General features: G+C 38.3%; 1 protein-coding gene across 9 annotated transcripts in view; it reads right to left on the bottom strand.

Moving 5' to 3' along the window:
• The window catches only part of LOC116977628 (phosphodiesterase 4D interacting protein), a 375,033-nt gene that overhangs the window by 76,788 nt on the left and 277,023 nt on the right, over positions 1-21,222 (bottom strand). For all 9 annotated transcript variants that reach the window (XM_033028241.1, XM_033028242.1, XM_033028235.1 and 6 more), the window contains 4 exons: positions 20,659-20,798; positions 8,119-8,219; positions 6,190-6,401; positions 1,759-2,185 (listed from right to left, as the gene is read on the bottom strand). In XM_033028241.1, the coding sequence (XP_032884132.1) occupies positions 1,759-2,185; positions 6,190-6,401; positions 8,119-8,219; positions 20,659-20,798 (880 nt within the window). The remainder of the gene's footprint in view (positions 1-1,758; positions 2,186-6,189; positions 6,402-8,118; positions 8,220-20,658; positions 20,799-21,222) is intronic.

Below are 21,222 nucleotides of genomic sequence, written 5' to 3'. Positions count from 1 at the left end.
GGTTTGGACAGTACACAGTTAGTTCATCATAAACTCTAAATTCCCAGGTTTAGTTTTGCCCATGGGTGCTCTCTGTGTGGAGTTGAAATATCTTTTCTGAAACCACCTGGTTTCCCTCAGCTGCTCTGGTTTCGTCCCACATTGCAAAGATGTTTGTAGGATAATCACTCACTGTAAATTAGCCTTTAAGATAGGTTAATGGCTAAAGGAATTATTGAGGAGCTGATGGATGTGATAAAGAATGGATGCAGGGCGACAGGGAAATAAGGAGATGAGGCAAGGGATAAATTGGTGTCAGGGTATGAAAGCACCCAAAGTTATGGCAGGTTATTATCAAAAGTGTCAATCTGAAAACTAACCATGTCTATGTTACAGCACAACATCTTAAGGAAATTCAGCACACAAAAGTTGGAAATTATCCACGAGGAAACAAAAGCTCTAAACTTGGATTTTGAATCAAATCTTAATCCTCAGACACACGACAATAATAAACAAGCCATGCATAATGCATTGACTTCTTTGTGGTGAATACATTATAAAGGACTGTATAGAAGATGTTACTTTAATTAGAATACATCACAAATCCAAATACATTTCAGAATGTTTAAATCCATTTTCTTCTCTCTAGATTAGCATGTTTCCATCTCTCAGGCTTGATGTAGGGTCCCTCGTCTCAAATATTAACTGTTGGTCTTAAAAAAGATGCTGCTTGTCTTGCCATGAATTTCTAACATTTTTCACTTTCTGTATTTATATCATGTTAGCCCATTTTATCTTATTTTCTTGTACATCTGGGCTCCCAAGAAGGTTCCACAAACTTACCATTGACAACACATACACAAATCAATGTGATGTCACTAACATCTCCATCATTCTACACATGCCTCCCCTACCCGTTCTCCTATTGAAATTTTCCTACAAATGTTTGACCTGCTGAGTTTCCCTAGCATTTTCTGTATTTATTTTGTGACTGCAAGCTAAAAAATAGGAAAGGCTGTATGTTACTTTGTTTAAAAGGGTACATGTGTCAATTGTTAATTTGAATGGGCACCAGCAGTTGAAGTAGCAACTGTGATCTTTAGAGATATTGTCATCTGATTACTACGGGGAGGTTACATGGAAACAGTTTTTTTCCCCTACGCTTTTTAAATCCAAGATGGCTCTTCCTTGCTTGTCACTTTCCAAAGTAACTTTTAAGTTGTTCTCAAATTCTCGCGTTATAACCAATTTAGCCCCCATAATGCAAATACTGATTCATCACTCATGTTACATCGAATTCATGCTATGGAAACATACGTTATATTAGAACTACCAGTAAAAAGTAGGTTTGGGGATAATGTTTCAAAAAATGGAAAAATGTTCTTTCAATATTTTCATGAAAGAACAAATATGAAAGGAAACTGTCCTATCTGACTCAATTACTAGAACAGAGGATCTTATCAACTTACCAGTGTGAATGCCTAACTGATCAAACAAGCTAATGAATAATAGCAGCCTCAAGCTTTTCATCCACATTATTTTCACCATGAGCAGACACTGAGAGGAATCAATACACCTTCCAACAAACACCATTAAAATCAAAATGGACAATATATGCACAAGCAGTGTGCGTGTGCTCACATAAACACACATGACTATAATGTTTGGTAAATTAATTTTAAGAAGTGGAGATGCAAGTTAAAATTATTACTGTAAGATATTCATTTTTTTGCTAAATTATTGAAGTAATTACACGTCAGAAGGTTTATTCACACTAACCTGCTGACCAGCATCAGTTACATTTGGGGTCCCATTTTTACCCTGTGACAACATAGTTCCAAGGTCGAGTGAATGGGGTCTGGCCCGCTTTGTCCCTCGGTCACACGGATGCATGTCTGCCTTCAAGTGCTGAGTTAGGCCGATCTCAAACTTTAGTCGTTCAATTTCTTTGGCCATATTGACAATGAGCTCTGGATTGAAATGTTTTTCTCCGGTCTGGGAAGAGTTGAGCTCCAGCTGTTCTTTCAGGAGACTGATAATTATTTCCGAGTTTTGTAATTTCACAGTTAGCTTTATGATCTCCTCTCTGAGGCCCCATACATCAAGGTTGTCCTTCTTTGCGTCTGTCCCCTGTCCCTGCAACGCAAGATACTCTTCCACGCTGTTGTTCTGTTCTGCATTCTCCAAAGTCTGATTATGTAATGGCCTATCAATAAATGAAGGTAGATTAAAATGAATGCCATCATCAGTTTAATGCTATGTTATGACAGTGCTATGACAGTCTGGCAACATGATTAAACTATTTCAAATCTTTTTTACTTAAATACCATTTAAAATACATTAAAGACTATGATAATCAAGAACATCAACAAATATCTACCCCTCCCTCTGACATGTCCCTGATATTGCAGACAATCAACAATCCACACATTCAAAGGTTTCGTTGGAATTGGTTTGACAAATCATAAACTGTGTTCCCACCTTCTGTCAGTCACCAGGCTTGTGAAATATATTGATTCACTTCCCCAAATACACCAAGAAAATGAAAATTGCTATGTGGTCAGATGGACATTGCAATGGGTTAACATTTATCCAGTACATTGAAAACAGTTAATGGTTCACAGAGACAGCTTGCAACTGAACAGTACCATACCTTATTCTGAAAAGGTCATCATCGGAAACTGTTTCTCCTCAACTGCTGGATGCTCAATTTAGAGTCCTCACAAACATCTGTTTTTCCTTCTGTATATCTAGTTTATTTAATGTGATCAGTTGACCTATTGTCTCTCGATGAGTCACTTACCAAACCCCTCCCCCATACCTCCTCCTTACAAGTAAATTGGCCCAGTCCAGTTTATTTCATTGTTTAATTAGATGATCCATTAACATGATTAGAGCTAGAAATGAGAGGTATGGTTGTACATGGAAACTAGGGAATTAGTTCTGAGTTCTAAACTTGTTACATTATTTATTAAATGAATAGTCCGTGGTATAGAATATTTATTTAATATTCGATCAGCACAATGGTCCACTCCACAATGGCACGGATATGTCAGTAAATGTCATGCAAAATGCTGGTGTTTATCAATATTCCGACGTAACTTAGAACATCAAGATTTCCACAAATATGCATAGTTATAAGCTGGCAACTGGTCAAAGTCCAATACTGGAATCCTGATGGAGATTAGAAGGGGACAGGATTTTGCTACAAATGCCCCACGCTTGCTAAATAATTCAGTGCCAGGCAAATGGAGGAACAAGTGACTTTTCCCCCTTGTTTTTAATGGAAGTGAATGGATAAAGCAGCCTTCAGAAGATGTCTTTAAGGGAGAAAATGGTTAGATCGCAGTGTACAAAATAAACTTTTTAATCCTCCAAGAATATACTTACTATTTTAATTTGTAATATTTTGAAGGTTTATTAAATTTCTTATACTTAATGATATTTAGGTTTTAATGATGAATTGGTGTTTTTTTCAGGATGTAAAGAGGCTTCTCAGGAATATGGATAGGCTGAGTGCCAGCAGATGAAATATAACTTGGGAAAATTGTGAGGTCATCCACATTGGTGAATTAATAAGAAAAGCAGAGTATTTATAAATGGAGAGAGATGTGCAGTTGCTGTTGTGCAAAATGAAACAGGTGAGCTTGGCAGCCTGAGTACAAGGATTTAGAACAAAGGTTCACAGTGTCAGAACAAAAGGTGGGCTATGATCAAGATGAAGAGAAATGTTTTCTCTCAGAAGTTGATGAACTAAGATTCTCTACACCAAAGGGTTGTGGAGGCTTAGGTATTGTATTCATTCAAAAACAATATTAACACATTTCTCGGAATCACAGGATATAGCAGTAGTGCAGGAAGATGGCATTGAGGTGGATGATTATGTATGATCTTATGAAAGATAAAGCAGGATCAAAGAACTGGATGACCTACTACTTCATACTTTCTTATACATTGTTTCAGAGTGTATTAACATGATATGGGTTTTTCATTTTGTTAACATCCCATTTTTTTTTTTTTAATCTAAAAAATATATATTTTAATGCTTCAGAATATCGCAAACTGTTAGTTTGTGCGTTTTAGTGCTATGACAGTCTGGCAACATGATTTAGCCAGCTGTCACCATCTGTTCTCTATTCTTTGGAGTTGGAGGTTGGTTTAGCTGCTCCAGAAATTCCACCCTGTGCAGAAGGCCTTTTTTCTGATTGAGGCATTCTCACTGTTTCTGCCTGCATGGAGGGTTGCCAAATTATAAGCCCATTTTTTGGTTCAGATGTTAGAGGTGGCCAATATAACTCCCCTCTTTTTGCAACACGAGTGAATTTGCCATAAACCACTGAGAAGTTCTGACAGTGGTTCATAAATTCTTCCTCATTGATTGTACCGTTGCTTTGCCACACATAATTGGATATTTTTAATCTAAATGCAGGAACAATCTTTTAAAATAACAAGAGAAAATCTCTGGGAAATATTATGTCCATATTGTGCTGTAATTAACATACCACCTCAGGACTTCTAACCTTTTCTAGCATTAGTTGTATCTTTACATTAGCAGTGTTTGTTAATTTGAAATTTGCTGTCTTTTCAAAATACAAACTGCTTATTAGAAAACTCATGCCTCATTAGTTGGCAGGATCTAATTTCAGAGCTGGTCAGTCAGCTATCAAATCTATTGAGCAACTGACATTGACATATTTCAGACTATAGGGTGGTCATGGGTTATGACAAACTGGCAGGAACGTAGAGATGAGACCAGGATTATATCAACCTTTATCTTGTGTAGTGTAGGCTGGCGGGTCTCATTTTTATGTTCTTATGTAAATGATTGCTGACAATAATGAATAGTCTTAATACTTGTGGTCTATCTATAGTAAAATTATGAGCAAACATTTGCAATATCACAGATGCAGGGGAAAAATAAGTCATGTGCTACTGATATTTCAAATTGCATATTTCATTGTTAATGATAAAGGAAAAGATGAAAATGCTCAAATTAGTTCAGTAGCAGATTGGTTGAGGTGAGGAGACAATATTGGTGTTTGGAAGGTTATGGAATTGGATACTCAATTTAATCAAATGGGTAGGGCTTTGAACAGTCAATTTCAGCCTGGAAATATCTTATGATATCATAATACCCGCTGCATGAGTGGTTTAAATTATGGTGGCAGATCAGCAAGTGGATGTTCTGATGGGAACTGATGGGAAGACAGAATTTATGACAAGTAAGTCTCAAAGGAAGGGCAAGCAGGAACAGATTAATGAACATGGTGAGCCTGATGAGACAACGTGTGTTTATTTCAACGCAATGAGTATTATAGGTAAAGTGGTTGAACCTACAGCCTGAATGAGTGCAAGGTACTATGATGTTGTAGTCATTACAGAGACTTGGTTGCGAGAGGGACAGGACTGGCAGCTCAACATTCCATGCTTTCCACATTTCAGATGTGATGGAGATGGAGCTAAAAGAGGTGGAGGATTTGCAATACTAATCAGAAAGCATGTCGCTGCTGCACTCAGAATGGACAGTTCATCAACAGAAAATTCATCCATTGAGGCTATATGGGTACAGCGCCATAGAAAGAAAGGAGCATTCAGTCTGATGGGGTTATATTATAGATCTCCTAATAGCCAATGAGAGATAGGCATATGTAGACAGATTATAGAAAGATGTAAAAGCAACAGTATTGATTATTTGGTGACTTTAACTTCATATTGACTTAGACTTCCTTAGTGCAAGAGGCTTTGAGGGCAGAATTTGTTAGGTACATCCAGGTGGGTTTCCTGAAACTGCGTGGATTATCGAACTGGAGGAGGAACCATTTTGGACCATGAACTGGGAAACAGGCATGGAAAGGTGACTGACATTTCCGTGGGAGGGCATTTTGGGGAAGGTAATCACAATTCCTTGGGAATTGATGGGATAAGCTTGGATGAGAGGTGCAGGAGAAGACACCTTTGGTCTAATTATTTTTTGACGTGTCATTTTTAACTCTTAGTTCTGCCAACTGGAAATTTTGAGTGGGCTCGTGGAAGATATTCCAAGATCTATGAATAATAAATCGTGCTCATGGAGAAGGGGAAGGGACAATAACATCTTAACTTGAAATGTGTCTGAATCACTGGCTAATAAGTCTAATATTTTCTGTCTTATAAATGTTAACCTAGAACAATTTGACTGAAGCATCTACATATAATAAAGTAAATATTTACTTCATATGAGGCACTGGTGACTCAATCTGTGACTTCAGCTCCACAAGCTTGTCTTCCATCAGTTTATTTTCTTCCCTCGGTCTCTGCACGTCAAGTTTTGTCTTCTCAAAACTGCCCACTGCCTCTGTGCTGGTGACCGACGAATTGTGAAACAAGATGCTGGTGTCCGTTTCTCCAATCTGACTTCTAAATCCAGAATCATTGAAGGATCTCTGTAAAGACAAAAAGATTCATTTGCAACTGAAGAAATTACTTGTCACAGTATGAATGGACCCAAGAGAACAGCTAATCTATGAAACTGGTACATAACACATCATCAGTTTACTTGCTTAAGTTACTCTTTCAAGTTTAATATTCTTGTGAGCCTTGATATTACCAGCCTCTTTTTTTTTTCTTTGTGCAGGATGAAAATATGTAACAACAAATCTAATTTTAGATAAGTGTGCCGTGAAGATGCCATAGTTAGAGAAAGAAACATTGCTAAGATTTGTGGTCATGATGTGGTCCAGCTATTTCCACTGGAATTCTACAACTGTGAATATTGTGCGATATAACTTTCAGTTTAGTTGCAAATCCCTCTACTTCAAATAGGTTGCCAGCACTGAGAGCCATGCACAAAGAATGGGTTGCAACTTAATGGAATGCAACAACGGAAGCATGCGACAATGGGAAATCAATGACTATTCAGGAAATGAAGCGAGATGAGAAACAAAGAAAAAGAGTCCACCTGATCAAACTGAATGTATCACAAGTTAGCACTGTATAACAGCAAAAAGAGCTGACAAAACATATTGTTCCTAAGCACGTAATTGGAAAAAATGCCAATAACAAATAATTCAAACCATAAAATGATATTCGAACACAGTAGTTTAGTTTAGTTTAGTTTGGAGAAACAGCACGGAAACAGGCACATTACAATACAATACAATACAATACAATTCAATTTATTGTCATTTGGACCCCTTGAGGTCCAAACGAAATGTCGTTTCTGCAGCCATACATTACAAACAAATAGACCCAAGACACAACATAATTTACATAAACATCCATCACATTGCTGTGATGGAAGGCCAAAAAAACTTATCTCTCCACTGCACTCTCCCCCCCGATGTCAGAGTCAAAGTCAAAGTCAAAGCCCCCGGCGGGCGATGGCGAATTGGCCTACTGAGTCCGCACCGACCAGCAATCCCCGCACACTAACACTCTCCCAAACTCCGTACAGACAGTACCCGTGGTCGGGATTGAACCGGAGTCTCTGGCACTGTAAAGCAGCAACACTACTGCTGTGCCACCGCATCGCTCTTAACAACTTGAATATGAAGATGTGGAATATCAATTTAGAATTCATCCTGTTCTTGTGGATCACACAACTTTTTGATGCTGACATTATTGTTGATTATTTTCCCACCTTGAATTATTTAATTTTCCACCCATTGCTGAAGCAAAATGTTGTATTTAAAACTGTTAAACATTTTAAGCTCACATTCATTTGTGGACACTTTTCTTTATCAGTAAATATGAATAAAAATCATGAGAATGGAATTGATTCTCTCCATATTCCCAATGGCTGCATCTCAACCCACCCATAATTATATTGAGACTGCCTTTTCTCGGGATTTTCTGGACATATATTATTTCCCTTTCCTGTGCAAAAATGAATGTTGGAAATAATATATCATGCATCATCTGTAGAGAAGGAAACAGTTTCTGCTCAATGCCCCTTACAACAAAAGTTAAATGATAACCTCAAATGATAACCCTCTCTCCACTGACATTTCCTGATTTGCCAAGTGTTTCCAGTATTCTGCTTTTATTTTAGATTTACAGCCTCTGCATACAATTTTTATATTTTTTGAACCTTCGTCACAAATTAAACCATTTCCCCCCCAGATTGTGCTACTGAGTTTCCACTGCAGCCTTTGATGTTACCTGATGGTTTTTCTCCACAACTTCTGGATGTTCATTCAACAATTGGATGTTGTGTGTACACCGAGTGCTCTCGTCACCTTCGGCATTCTCACTGTAGTTCTCTGCAAGAGAATTCAAGGCAGATGCTTGTCATGGACATATAAAAGGATGCTTCTGCCCATTATCTCTTCCTGATTAAAATGAACATAATAAATTTATAAACATGAAAATTGCTTTAAAATATTATATTGATCAACTTCTACCTTGTTAAAAGAACTTGCTTTCTCACTCTTAGCTCTTAGGGCTAAGGGAATCAAGGGATATGGGGAAAAAAGCCAGAGCGGGGTATTAATTTTGGGTGATTAGCCATGATCATATTGAATGGCGGTTCTAGCTCGAAGGGCTGAATGGCATACTCCTGCACCTATTTTCTCTGTTTCTATGTTTCAATTGAAGATGCGTGTTCTGAAATGGTGGTATTTATATTTTCTGGAGATTTAAATGCCAAAGAATGTTCTATTCATTTTCCCTGTTTCATGCTGTTGATTAAAACTAGCAATCCCACTTCACAGGCAAATAAAATCTCGGCTGAGTTATAATATTATGTTATAATGCTTTTCATTAGCAAGCTGAAAGTTGCTACTGTTACATTCCTGGAACCTCTAATTGAACTGCATTCTAATCAGATGCTGAGCAAGTGATAGATCAGTTCCAGTTCAGCCGACTTCACCTGCTTTTTTCTAACTTTGCTCATCAAACCATAGACAAAAGTCGTTTGTGCCAACAAGAGTACAAACCATATTTAAAAGCCTATCAAAATGGAGACATATTTGTGAACGTCACTTATTAGTGCTTAAGTATAGATAGATGTACAGCAACAGAATGAATCACATTGCAATAGATGCTCGAGGATTTTTTCCCCATGTTGCTTGTTTAAAATGTATACGAGTTGCTGGATCACAACAGTTTAATGGATTTCACTGCACTAGAGTATTACCCAGAAGTCTGAGGAAGGCATTCAAGCTGAGGTTCGAATATGCTGCTTCAGCAAACTTCATAAATTTGGAATTTATGCACTGTGGTGGATGCTGAGCTTTTAGAAACTAATGCGGCAAGAAAATATTCAGCAAAACCAGAGGCACTCTGGAATGTATTTGCACAAATATTCCACTATTCAATTTAAATAGTTTTCACAGGTGGAATTGATTCTCACAATTCTATCATTATCTGCAGAATCACTGCAAGGCCAGGTGTCTAGACCAACATCATTCAATCTAATTGGGAATAAACAAGAATACCAGGTATTTGCAGTGATGTACTGTACATAAACCTGATTTACAAAGCAAATTAGTATCAAAGGTTTCCATTAACATTGGATGCAGGGTTTCTGATGCAAGTATGTTAGGAACATGTACTTTTATTCAATGAGAATCTTATTTACTTAGACCATTACCATGATGGTTAAATTACTGGATTAGTAGTGATCCAACACTAATTCAAATCTCACTACACTGGCTGGTAAGGGAAACTTAATTTTATTAAATAAATTTGGAATTTAAAATAAGCTGCTTGCAGTAATGGTGACTACAAAAGTACTGGTTGCCATTAAAAATCCATGATAGTTAATCAGCCCTTTGTGTAGGAAGGAACTGCAGATGCTGGTATAAACTGAAGACAGACACAAAAAGCTAGAGTAACTTAGCGGGTCAGACAGCATCTCTGGAGAAAAGGAATAGGTGCCATTTCGGTCGAGACCCTTCTTCAATCTGCCCTTCCCTCATTGTGGCCTTGATGATTCCAGCACCACACCAGAATACTTGACTGTTAACTGCCTTCCAAAAATGCCCCCAAAAGCCACTTAATTAAACCAAACAATTACAGCAAAACATAAGAATAAAACATTACATGTGATGTGAAAGATATTTAATATTTCTCACAGGCTGGCCAATAAACGTCCTGAGAATCATATTTTCTACCAATGAATGTGATATCATCCACAAAATGCACCAGAACAATTTACCAAAATAATCATTAATCTCCTAACCTGACAGTTCCACAACCTAGTGGAAATGGGGTAGAGGAGGCACGGTAATAGTGCCATCTGCAAGTATGCCGTTCAGTCTTATATGATTCAGAGTTGGAAATATATTGCTGCTCATCAATACCCTGTTACTGTTGCAAGCACTTGAACTGATGAGACTAACATCCGGGGCATTGGTTCCAAAACCAGTTCAAACATATTTGTGGAGATTCCATCACACGATCTTCTGCCTCCAACTCCCAGTAATCCAAAACCTCCCAATGGTCAGATATCACACATTGGCTCATTAGCCTGCTGCACTACCTACCAACAACAGGCAGATTGGCAACAGATTTCATGTTATTCAATTAACTTTTTATATCTTTAAAAAAAGGACACAAAATGCTGGAGAGAGTCAATGGGTCAGGCAGCATCACCGGAATATATGGATAGGCAACTTTTCGGGTCAGGACCTTTCTTTAGACTGCTCCCCTTTCTGACTTTTTTTCTTGGTGTCATTTGATATATTAATATTGGACAACCTTTCTGTCCCATGTCCAATATTTTGAAAACTGATTTAGGGAAACATGCACTTAAATAAAATATATTAAAAAAAGACCTATAATTGTTTTTATCCCAATCTTTTTCTTCCCATTATGTCTCCTAGATTGCTGGGAGTGGTGTTTAGCTTAATTTCTAATTCCTGTCTAGTCCAAAACAATCCTGAACAGTTAGCAACCTTAAATTGGCCTTATTTATAAAATTAACTTAACAGCCGGTGGTTTCTCCCTGAATAACTCTGGTCTTAGAAAAGGGTGGGACATTGAAGAGAAAAATAATGAAGGTCCTGCCTGTAGTTGACAATTTATAGATAACTAGCTGAAGACTTCATGAATTAGACAGCTGTTTATTTAAGCATATACTTTCCATGTGTGTTGGGAATGCTCATCATGAAACTGTTTTTTGAAGTTTTTCTTTCCATTGCTTTTTTTTTTAGGTCATCAGTGGCAATGTTTGTATTCCCTGCCCATCTTCAAATGCTCATTGAGAAGGTGCTGTTAAGCCCTCTTCAACTGAATGGTTTGCTGGGCTATTTCAGAGTCCCCCATGTGGAGTCTTATGGCACTACATTATTGAACTAGATCTGGTTGTTGTTCCACATTCCAACTTTTAACTGAATGTAAATTCCGCAGCAGTTGTGGTGGGTCTCAAGTTTCAATCACCAGATTATTAGGTTACTACTGTGGTAATTTAACCTCTCTCCTCCACCATCCCCAGTTTACAAAACAGAATTATCTGACTTGGATGTTATCATTCATATAGTTTCTGATTCTCAGTGTGATCGAGGAGCGGTGTTTAAAGACATCTGACTAGCTGAGTTTTAATCTTACCACACTTTAACTTTCAAGTGAACATGAAACCCACAGGAAATAAGCTTGGTTTTAATTCGTACCATACAATGATGATCTCACATAAAACATGCAGGATTATGGGGTGATTGGGGGAAGAGGCAAGTTGCTATAGCTAACAATAATGACACTTCAGTTTCCTGTCTGTTTGGTTCTGAAAGTCTATTAGTCTGCAACACATGTCTGTCATGCATGCCACATTCACACAGCGTAACAATTCATTTATTTTGGAATGCTTCACTTCTGGGTCAGTTTTCGCAAACAGGATTCAGGCAAAACCATTAGGTGTCACCATTGTTACACCACAAAGTTGACAACAAATCTCCGAGATTAACAGAGGTATTCAAAAGTCTGTGTCGATGGTTCTTTATTCTTCCACAGAGAAGAATTTTTGGAGGTTGCTGTAACACAATGTTGCAGGAGGTACAAGTGACTTTTTATTAACTACGAGCTACAATTACAACAACAACCTGTCTAGACCGAGAAACTAGATCTGTGTACAAGCATTTTCTCATAAATATTTTAAAGCTCTCTGGTTTATGGGTTTTTTCCATCAAAAAATATTTCATTTTTTCCCTCATTCTCATGTGTATGACCCAGAAATGATTTGGATTTTGTAACATGTTTACAATACCTTCTACTGCCAGGTTTTCCATCTATGTAAATGCTTAAATATTATTGACATCATTGTTATTGAATGCCATCGATCACCAAGGACCAAGGCCTGAGAGCAACCAACATTGGGGAAGGGGAGGTCTGTGCCACAAGGTTGCTAGATTATGTTACATAGTTGTTTTTGCTTAATTCACTGAAACAAAATCCAGGGTTTAGCATTATGGGAACTGCAGGAATCAGATTGTTCTTCCTGTTATCTGGAAGGAACAGATTCATGCTCAATGACTTCTGATAGCCTATAGTCCCTCTCGAACCAACAAAAATAGGAACATGCATCTTTGCAAGCTGCAAAAGGGAAGGTTGAGCCAAATCTAATCTTATCTCATTTAACGTTGTCCATTAGCATTTTCCAATAGACTACTGGACATTTGAAAGAAAACCTGGCTGATTCTTTCCCACTGCACTGCACTGAATTTGCACACTCTTTCACCACCTCCTTCCCCAAACACATCGTAATTGACAAATATAACTAGAATGAAAGCAGCAAGAACTGAAATGGAATTATCAACTTTCATGTTGAACACTAAACAAATTTGTTTTTGGAATGCCTTAAAACTATTAAGTAAATGGCATTACCTAATCCTGGGATCAAATATTGTTCCTGTTGCACACAGAAGAATTTGGTTTGAAGTATTTTAAATGATATTTTATTATGGGCTAGAAAGTGCTCTATCATCACAATCCATTAATGCATGGAAACAAAGAATGAATCAGGGGGGAAAAAAGCACATTCTTATTGCACAGTCCGTGTTAGTTGTAGCAACATTTACCAGCATTCTTTTTGGTTTTTGAACGCCTGCCATAGTTCAAAATACAATAAACACTCCACAGGCTTATAATATTGATCACACATTTGTCGTTTCTTCACCAAAAGTATTAATTGTTTTCATGCACATGTGCATTGTAGTTGCTGCATTCATCAAGGGAAGTAGGGTGGCCACTGTTCTAGTTAGTTCTATAAACTGGATACCATTCTCAAATCAGTAGGGTGGCCAGACAAGTTATTTCCCTACTCCAGTCTAATGAAATGTTTTCTTTAACCAAATATCAGCAAGAAAGGAAACAGTGTTTTATTTACCCTGTGTGCATCTCCAGTTTGCAGAACAGAGTGGCCAGCTATCAACCTCTTTTCACTTCCAGCTTCCACACCCAATTCACCCTCTCCCTTCATATATGCCCACCCAACCAAAAGCTTTAACAGTAAGGTTCCAAGGGCTATTTTTCCATAAGTTTGCTTGACACTAGTTATTGGCAAGATACTGCAGTAGGTAGATTCATACATTATCGAAACAAGCTCTTCCACACAACTCATCTAGGCTGACCAAGATGCCCATCTAAGAGTCCTATTTTCCCCTGCTTGATCCATATCCTTCTCAACTTTTTCTATCCATGTACCAGTCTAAATGTTTTTTTAAATGTTGTAGTTATATCTGACTGATCCACTTTCTTTAGCATCTTGTTCCAAATATGTACCAGTGTCTGTGTGAAAGTTCCCCCTCGGATTCCTATTAAATCTTTCCCTTCACCTTAAACCAATGCTCTCTAGCTGTTGATTCCACAACCGTGGGAAAGAGACTGTGTGCATTCATCCTTTCAATGTCTCACATTATTTTATACACTTCTTTTAAAAATCACCCTTCAGTCTCCTACGCACCAAGGACTAAAGACCGAGGCTGCCCAATCTCTCCATATTACTCAGTCCTTCGAGTCCTTGCGATATTTCCTATAGTAGGGTGATCGAAACTGAACACAATATACAGGTAGGCAGACAAAAATGCTGGAGAAACTCAGCGGGTGAGGCAGCATGTATGGAGCGAAGGAATAGGTGACATTAGGTGTAGACCCTTCTTCAAACTCAATTGGTGATGTTTCGGCGCTCCATAGATGCTGCCTCACCCACTGAGTTTCTCCAGCATTTTTGTCTACCTTCAAGTTTTCCAGCATCTGCAGTTCTTTCTCAAACAATATACAGGTACCTAGTGCAGCCTCACCAAAGTCTTGTACAGTTGCAACATACAATCCTAATTTCTATACTCAATCCACTGACTAATAAAGGCCAGTATACCAACAGCCTTCTTCACCACCCTGTCTGCAATACCACTTTCAGGACACTCTGCACTTCTACTCCAAGGTCCTGTTCTACAACATTCTCCAGATCTTTATCATTCATTGTGAAGGTTCTGCTGAGAATTGGTTCTCAGTGTCTATCTTCATTATCAGTTAGTATGGCTGACACATTCATCAAATGCAAACTGCTGGATAGCCAAAATGTGAGCTATGAGGTAAGCATTTTTATTGTTTACAATAGGTCCTAGGATACATATTTCCATTTCAGTGCTTAATTGTATGGAGTTATGCATTTGCTGGACCTTTACATAGATACATAAAGAGTTTATCTCTGAGAAAATATGAGGTTAAATAGGATAAATAGCCTTAGCACATTTCTTTCTAACATTCTTAAAAACCATTGATTATAGCTGGACACAGCTTGTCATGTCCAGACTGGCATACAACATAGACTTTATGCAACTTGGAGAGATGCAGCTGTGGTTCTTGCATTCCTAACAAAAATATGGAAGCTCCACATATACTCCAGTAAGTCTTCTGGACTCCCATTCATGACTTTGAAGATTGTAATGTCATTTATTACTATTTATTTGATTTGATTTTTCAAAATAACTTTTGTCCAGGGCAACCATCTTAGGCTTGGCAGCAGAAGGTACAATTAATGAGATGGACTGAAGACTTTCGCACTTTTTTCCAATTAAGGAAAAGTGATACAACGTAATTGATTCTGTTTGAGGAATAACTGCAATACGTGGGATAAGAAGAAATTGATACTTTTTCCAATGTTGTAATGAGGGCAGATGAAGGCAATCTAGAATGAGAAAAAGCTATTTAGTCTAACATGCAGCATGCACCTCATCTCAATTTGGACTCCTTCCAACCCTCCTAAACATACTTAAAGAAATATTAAGTTTATCACAGTGTTCTTTGAAGGAAGAAGTGTATTAAGATATTAAAAATTAAATAATTCATATGCATAAACATTTTCAGCTTGCAATTTTGGTGAACTGATCTTTCCCAAGTTAAAGGATCAACATCAGATTATTTACTAGTTTAATCTAATTTTAGGAGCACAGAGGAGATAAGAAATATATAACTGGTTGTTTTAAAGTGAGCAAGACAAAAGGATTTACTTTTAAGCAAGCAGGTTCTAAATCGTGCCCTCTTATGACTCCAGCAACCTTGTCGGGAAACCAATGCCGTGAATTCCATTATGGTAACATTGGCGGCAATTTTGGTGCTGTTGAGTATGTCACCTGTGAAATACAGCTAGGGTTGCTAAATCGGGATTTTGGAAGGGAAAAAAAATGTTTCTCCCAGGTAAGTTTTGATGGAAAGGTTTTTTGTTCAACAAACAACTGGGGGCATGCATGAAGTTGGGACCAATGTCCTTTTTTACCCCTCTGGTATTCTTGTGACACTACAATTGTGATTTAGTATCTAATTATGTGTAACGCCCATCAGAGTAAAGTCCCATCAATGTGAATCTCAGCTTAAACAAGCAAGATGAACTGCCCATGAACAGACACATGCTTTGCACACAGGTTAATCAAAAGGCATGCGTATGAGCAGGTAAAAGTGAAGACAGAATCACAACTCTTTAACAGCAATACGGCTGGCTCATGATGCTAACATGGCAATTGACTCAACATTAGTACAGAAATAAAATGAGGACTTTGGGTGTCTGATATGTGCACAGAATACTGGAAATAATCTGCCAACCAGCATCTGGGAGGAAAATGTATTAGGTGATCAATCATATGCATGAATAAATATTTACAGCTTGCAGCTTTGGTAAACTGATTTTTTTTCACGTTCAAGGAGCAATACCAGACTCTTTATGAGATTAATCTAATTTTAGAAGTACAAGGGAGAAAATAAATATTAAAATGGTTGTTTAAAAAGAACTGAAAAAGGGTTTCCATGAAACAACTCTGTTTCTCCCACTACATACCCTATCTGCTTTTTCAGTTTTTAACTGAGTTAGCGTGTAAAAAATTAATGAAATCAACCATTCAGAACAATCAACAAAAATTAAACCAGATCTTAAAACAAGATGTCCAATTTGCATTGCGTAGAATGCTGGGTACTGATGCAACTTCCTCCAAGTTTCAATCTTAAATACAAATTAATCCAAGCAGAGGCTGATCCAAATGATCAGCGCTGCATCGCAATTATACAGAACTCTCATTCAGGATTTCTACCTGCCTCCATTTTTTTTTAACTGGAGCCACATAAGAACCTAACTAAAACATTATAGAATATCAGTTCAATAAAATGATCCTTTCTATCAGAAGATATCCATTATGAAGTAACAATATCTTTCCTTTTGTGCAGAAAATTGAATATGTACTTTAGCTCAAGGGTATAAATGGGTTGAGTGAAGTGAAGCTCTCATCAACACTGCATCCAGCCGTCTGTCCCACTCTTTTATAAGCTTTGGGTGGGTGGAAGAAAATAATTGGGTGCAGCCCGCTACATCTCAAATTGCACAGAGCTTTCAGGTCATTTTATTGAATTGAGAACAAACTTGTTTGTTCACTTGGATCAAGCAATTTCTACCATTGAGCTAATTGGCATGATTCCAGGAAAGTAGACTGCCCACCCACTTCAATTGTGCCATGTAATATCTTTACACAAAAAAGAGGCTTAGCCAACATCTCTGTACATCCGGTGAAAATTAAAAAAACTAAATGCTGTAAATCTGAAAACATAGAAAGTGCCACATCTGTGGGAAGAGAAGAGCCAAATTTTCAGGTCAAAGATCATTCATCAGAACCAAGTGAGCAATTTCTAAACCTTGCCTCTTGGTTTGCTTCATGTTGCATCTCCAGCCACATTATCGTCTGCAAAATTAACACTATAGTTCCATTGTAGTAATAGTGGGGGAAATCCTAGCCAGCGGTGTGTAATATACAGCTCTGACAATGATCCTAACAAAGGGCCTTTGACCTGAAATGTTATTTTGGTTTCCCTTCGCGCAGATGTGGCCTGACCTGCTGAGTATTTCCAGCATTTTCTGTGTTTATCTACATTTGGAATCTTTGAATTATGGATGGAAGTTATGTATTAAGCGTTTCATTTTTCCCTTGTTTGGCATTGCCCAAAAGCACAAGAAAAATGAATTTCATTGTAAGAGTGTAAACTTTATTAGTGTGAGCTAACGTAGGAAATCTTGGCCCAAAAATTAAACAAGGTTATATTTGCTTTGAGAAGTAGCTACCTTAAGTTCAAAAGGGATTTCCACTTCAATTAAAATCTACTTTTTAAAACAATTATCAAGAAAACTCGTTGCATGTTCTTTGTGTGTTTTGCATTCTAGGTTTCATCAGACTCTCTAAGCAGAACATGCCTGATTCAATCAAAAGTGACTGGTTCCTTTATTGCTTGGAACTAGATTTCATCTGCTCATCATGGGTTTCTTCTCCCTTGGATTACCTTTCCTATCCCTTCCATACCTGGGCCCATCATCTCATCAGCCCTCCCTTATCTGGTTCCACTAACAACCCTTGTCTCTGCCCTTCTTACCCCTTGCCTATCCAAGAAGTGTTTTTTGTTCTAATGTTTTCATCTATCAATCTGTCCCAACATTCTGGCCATCTTCCCTCTACACTCTCAGCCCCGATAAAGCTCATAGATTTGAAACATTGATCACCTCTTTGCCTCCGCAAATGCTGCTTAATGTGCTAAATTCTTCAAGCAATTTGTATTTTGCTCCATTTACCAGCATCCAGTCTCTTGCATCTGCCTTTTTGCTTTATTTCAAAGTGCATATTCACTTTCATACCAACATTCCTTTGTGGTGGCTAAGGCGAGTTACAATTGGTTTCAGTGCTGATCTGTGAAAGACCAATGAGGTACTTGTTACCTCCTTTTCTCTCTTTACCTCCACCCACCTGTGTGGATAGAACTGCTGTTCTTTACTCACCCTGGAGATCCTAACATTCAAATAAATTGCAAATGATCCCTACCACATTAATAGACCCCTTTATTCAAAAATGGATTGTTACTTTTGTAATGGATCACGGGATGACTAAGCACCCTTATTTGATTCTTCTTGCGCTAGTGGGAGAAAACAAGAGAAATTAAATACTAGAAGGAACTGAACTGCACACACAATCAGGAGATAAAGAATGGTAAAGGTCATCTTCTTTTGACCAATACAGGGACTAGGACAAGATCCCCATACAAAATTGATCTTAAATCACTCAATCTTGACATTTGCTAGCAAGAATGCCTCAAGACATTGTTTAGCTCACCAACATTCAACACTTGCACTTCAATCATGACTATGCTGGTTCGTCTGGAAGGTGCAGATTTGGGGCACCAAACCCTGATAGGTGACAATGCCTTCAAAAATATTATGATTTGAATTGAAATATATGTCTTGGCCAATATTTATAGAGACATTTCAATGTGTTCTAATAACTTAATTGTTATTAGTTGCTTGTAGATTACTGAAAAGGTTTCATTCCCCAGCACAGATGATGTCCCTGTAAATACAGGTTTATACTGTTTTCTTGTAAGTGCTACAGAAAGCAAGACAAAAATAAACAATCACATCAGAAGGAGGAAATTATAATATGTAAAATAAGATATGAAGTCAACTACTAACTTTGTAATGAAAAACCTGCCAAACAATATGCTGCTTATCAGCTTCCAACAATACCGATCGGGTATCTGGTTACCATTGACAGAGAATTTCTAATAGGTTTATTCTATTCTAACTCATGGTTGTACAGTACGAAACAAAATGCCAGGCAGCATCTGGAGGACATGGGTAGATAAAGTTTTGTATCAGGATCCTTCTTCAGACTAAAGGGCCTGGCCCACGAGCATGCGACTCCATGCGGCAAGCGCGACCTAACGTGGTCGCTTGAGCCGTACGGCCTCGTGGGGCCGGTCCCACTTCGATCGCTGGAGTTGTGCGGAGCTGGTCCCAACATCGCGCAGAGCTCCGAAAAACTGACCGTGTTCAAAAATTCTGCGCGGCAACGGCCTGCAGCCGCCTCGACGCCGTACGCACTGCCTCGACGGGTGTGCTCGGCGTCTCGACGCAGTACGCAGCGTCTTGACGCCGTACGTCACGCACAAACTTCCCGCGGACTTCACGTCACTCACTCGACCTCCGCGCGGCCCCCGCTTCCGGTTTGGTCACGCTCGCCGCATGCAGGCGCATGCTGGTGGGACCGGCCCTGTACGGGGATCACTCGACCTCCACGCTTCCGATTTGGTTGCGCTTGCCGCATGCTCGTGGGACAGGCCCTTAAGTTACTCCAGCACTTTTTTTGTTGTAAGACAGCATCTGCAGTTCCTTGTGTCTCAACCAGGTAAAGAACTGAGAATGTTTTCCAATTTCATATTAGTTACAAAGTTTAAATCAGTTGATAACTTAATCATGCCCAGCACAGATTACTGAAACAACAGCTTGAAGATGCCAACTTTATTATTAATGTTAGCAATCCAAATATTCAAACTCTGTTATCCAATCTCAAGTCTCCTATGGTACATTGGGTATAGAGTGCGAGTTCTGTGCTTTTCACATAGCAAACTTTCAAATTAAAACCCTGGATAAAGCCCAAACCTTCCTAAAATGTTCAGCAAGATGCTGTAACAATACACATTTTTGGCTGAGGAGTATCTTGGACACAAGTTTATGGCCACCATTACTTCATTTAGCAGAAATGGAATGTTCCACAACACAAACAAAGGTGACAATGATCTACTTTTAGAAAAAGTAACATTATAAATATATAAAACTTTACATGAACAATTGCAACCCAAACTATTATGGGTGCAATTTTCAAATATTTTCAATCAAGCTATTAAATATATACATATTAAATATATGTATACGTCATTATAACTTAATTGTAAAATTGCTTAATCGATCTATACATTCACAAACTTAGAATAGGTGGGTCAGCAAATGGGTTTTTGACTTTATCCTCCAAAAGATAAATGAAACAGGAATGATAAGGTTTGAAGGCAATACTATAGGAAGGTTGGTCCATGCATTCAAAATGGAAAATGTGCAAAGAAATCGAGATGATGTTTTTATTTGATCAACATAAACAGGGAAAAAGCAATAACTTAAAATGGAATGATTTTTTTTATCCTCTCATGGTTGCATGTAAAACATTCTGGGTCATGATATTTATAAGACAAGGAGAACTATTAACATATGGTACAATCGTGATTTTATGAATCCAGGTTGATTAACATTGCACACATTTAGTTAGTAAACAGTAAAAAACCCCATTAGGCAGGCATTTCCTGTTAGCAAAGTTTTCAGGGTAACCCCCAGCACACTTTCCACTGCACGCTATATGGTGTGGGCACGAGACACCTCAGCAGAGCCGGCCTCATGCTCTTGCAGACTTCTCCCACCTCCAGAATCTGCAGGCATCTCGAACTCCTCCTGCATCCTGACGATCTGCTCCTGGGTCGTCCCGAGGGCCTCTTCCAGTTGTCCACGGAGTGCCTGCACAGCCAAAAGCTCCGTCTGCAGCGTCGTTTCTCTGCTGGCGCTATATAGAAATGTGAATTTGGAGACAAAAAGAAACTAAATCAAACTACTGAAGACAATACCTGCTGAAAGGACAACAGATGCATGTGCTCTCCCACAGCAACCACAAGACATTGTTGGAGTAACCATATTCTAACACTTCCATTTCCCCAACCACTCACCTCGACGTACCTTAACTGAAATTACCTTTCGACTTAAGAATGATCACAGAAACAGATCTTGAGGAAGGGAGTGGCGGAAAAGACAGTTTTGAGTTAGGAGTAATCAAAACTGAATTGTAGCTGATGGACATGGAGGAGATTATGAAACAAAAAGGACACGCCTTGATAACTGGCTCAGTCGAGAGATCGTTTGCAGTTAATGAAAATATGAATCATTATTAGATTGGGAAATCAAGTTAATAACATTTTGAACTCCAGATACAT

Source organism: Amblyraja radiata, chromosome 10 (assembly GCF_010909765.2).
Source record: "Amblyraja radiata isolate CabotCenter1 chromosome 10, sAmbRad1.1.pri, whole genome shotgun sequence".
In the NCBI taxonomy this organism is placed as follows: domain Eukaryota; kingdom Metazoa; phylum Chordata; class Chondrichthyes; order Rajiformes; family Rajidae; genus Amblyraja; species Amblyraja radiata.
This window is presented reverse-complemented; position numbering and strand designations above follow the sequence as displayed.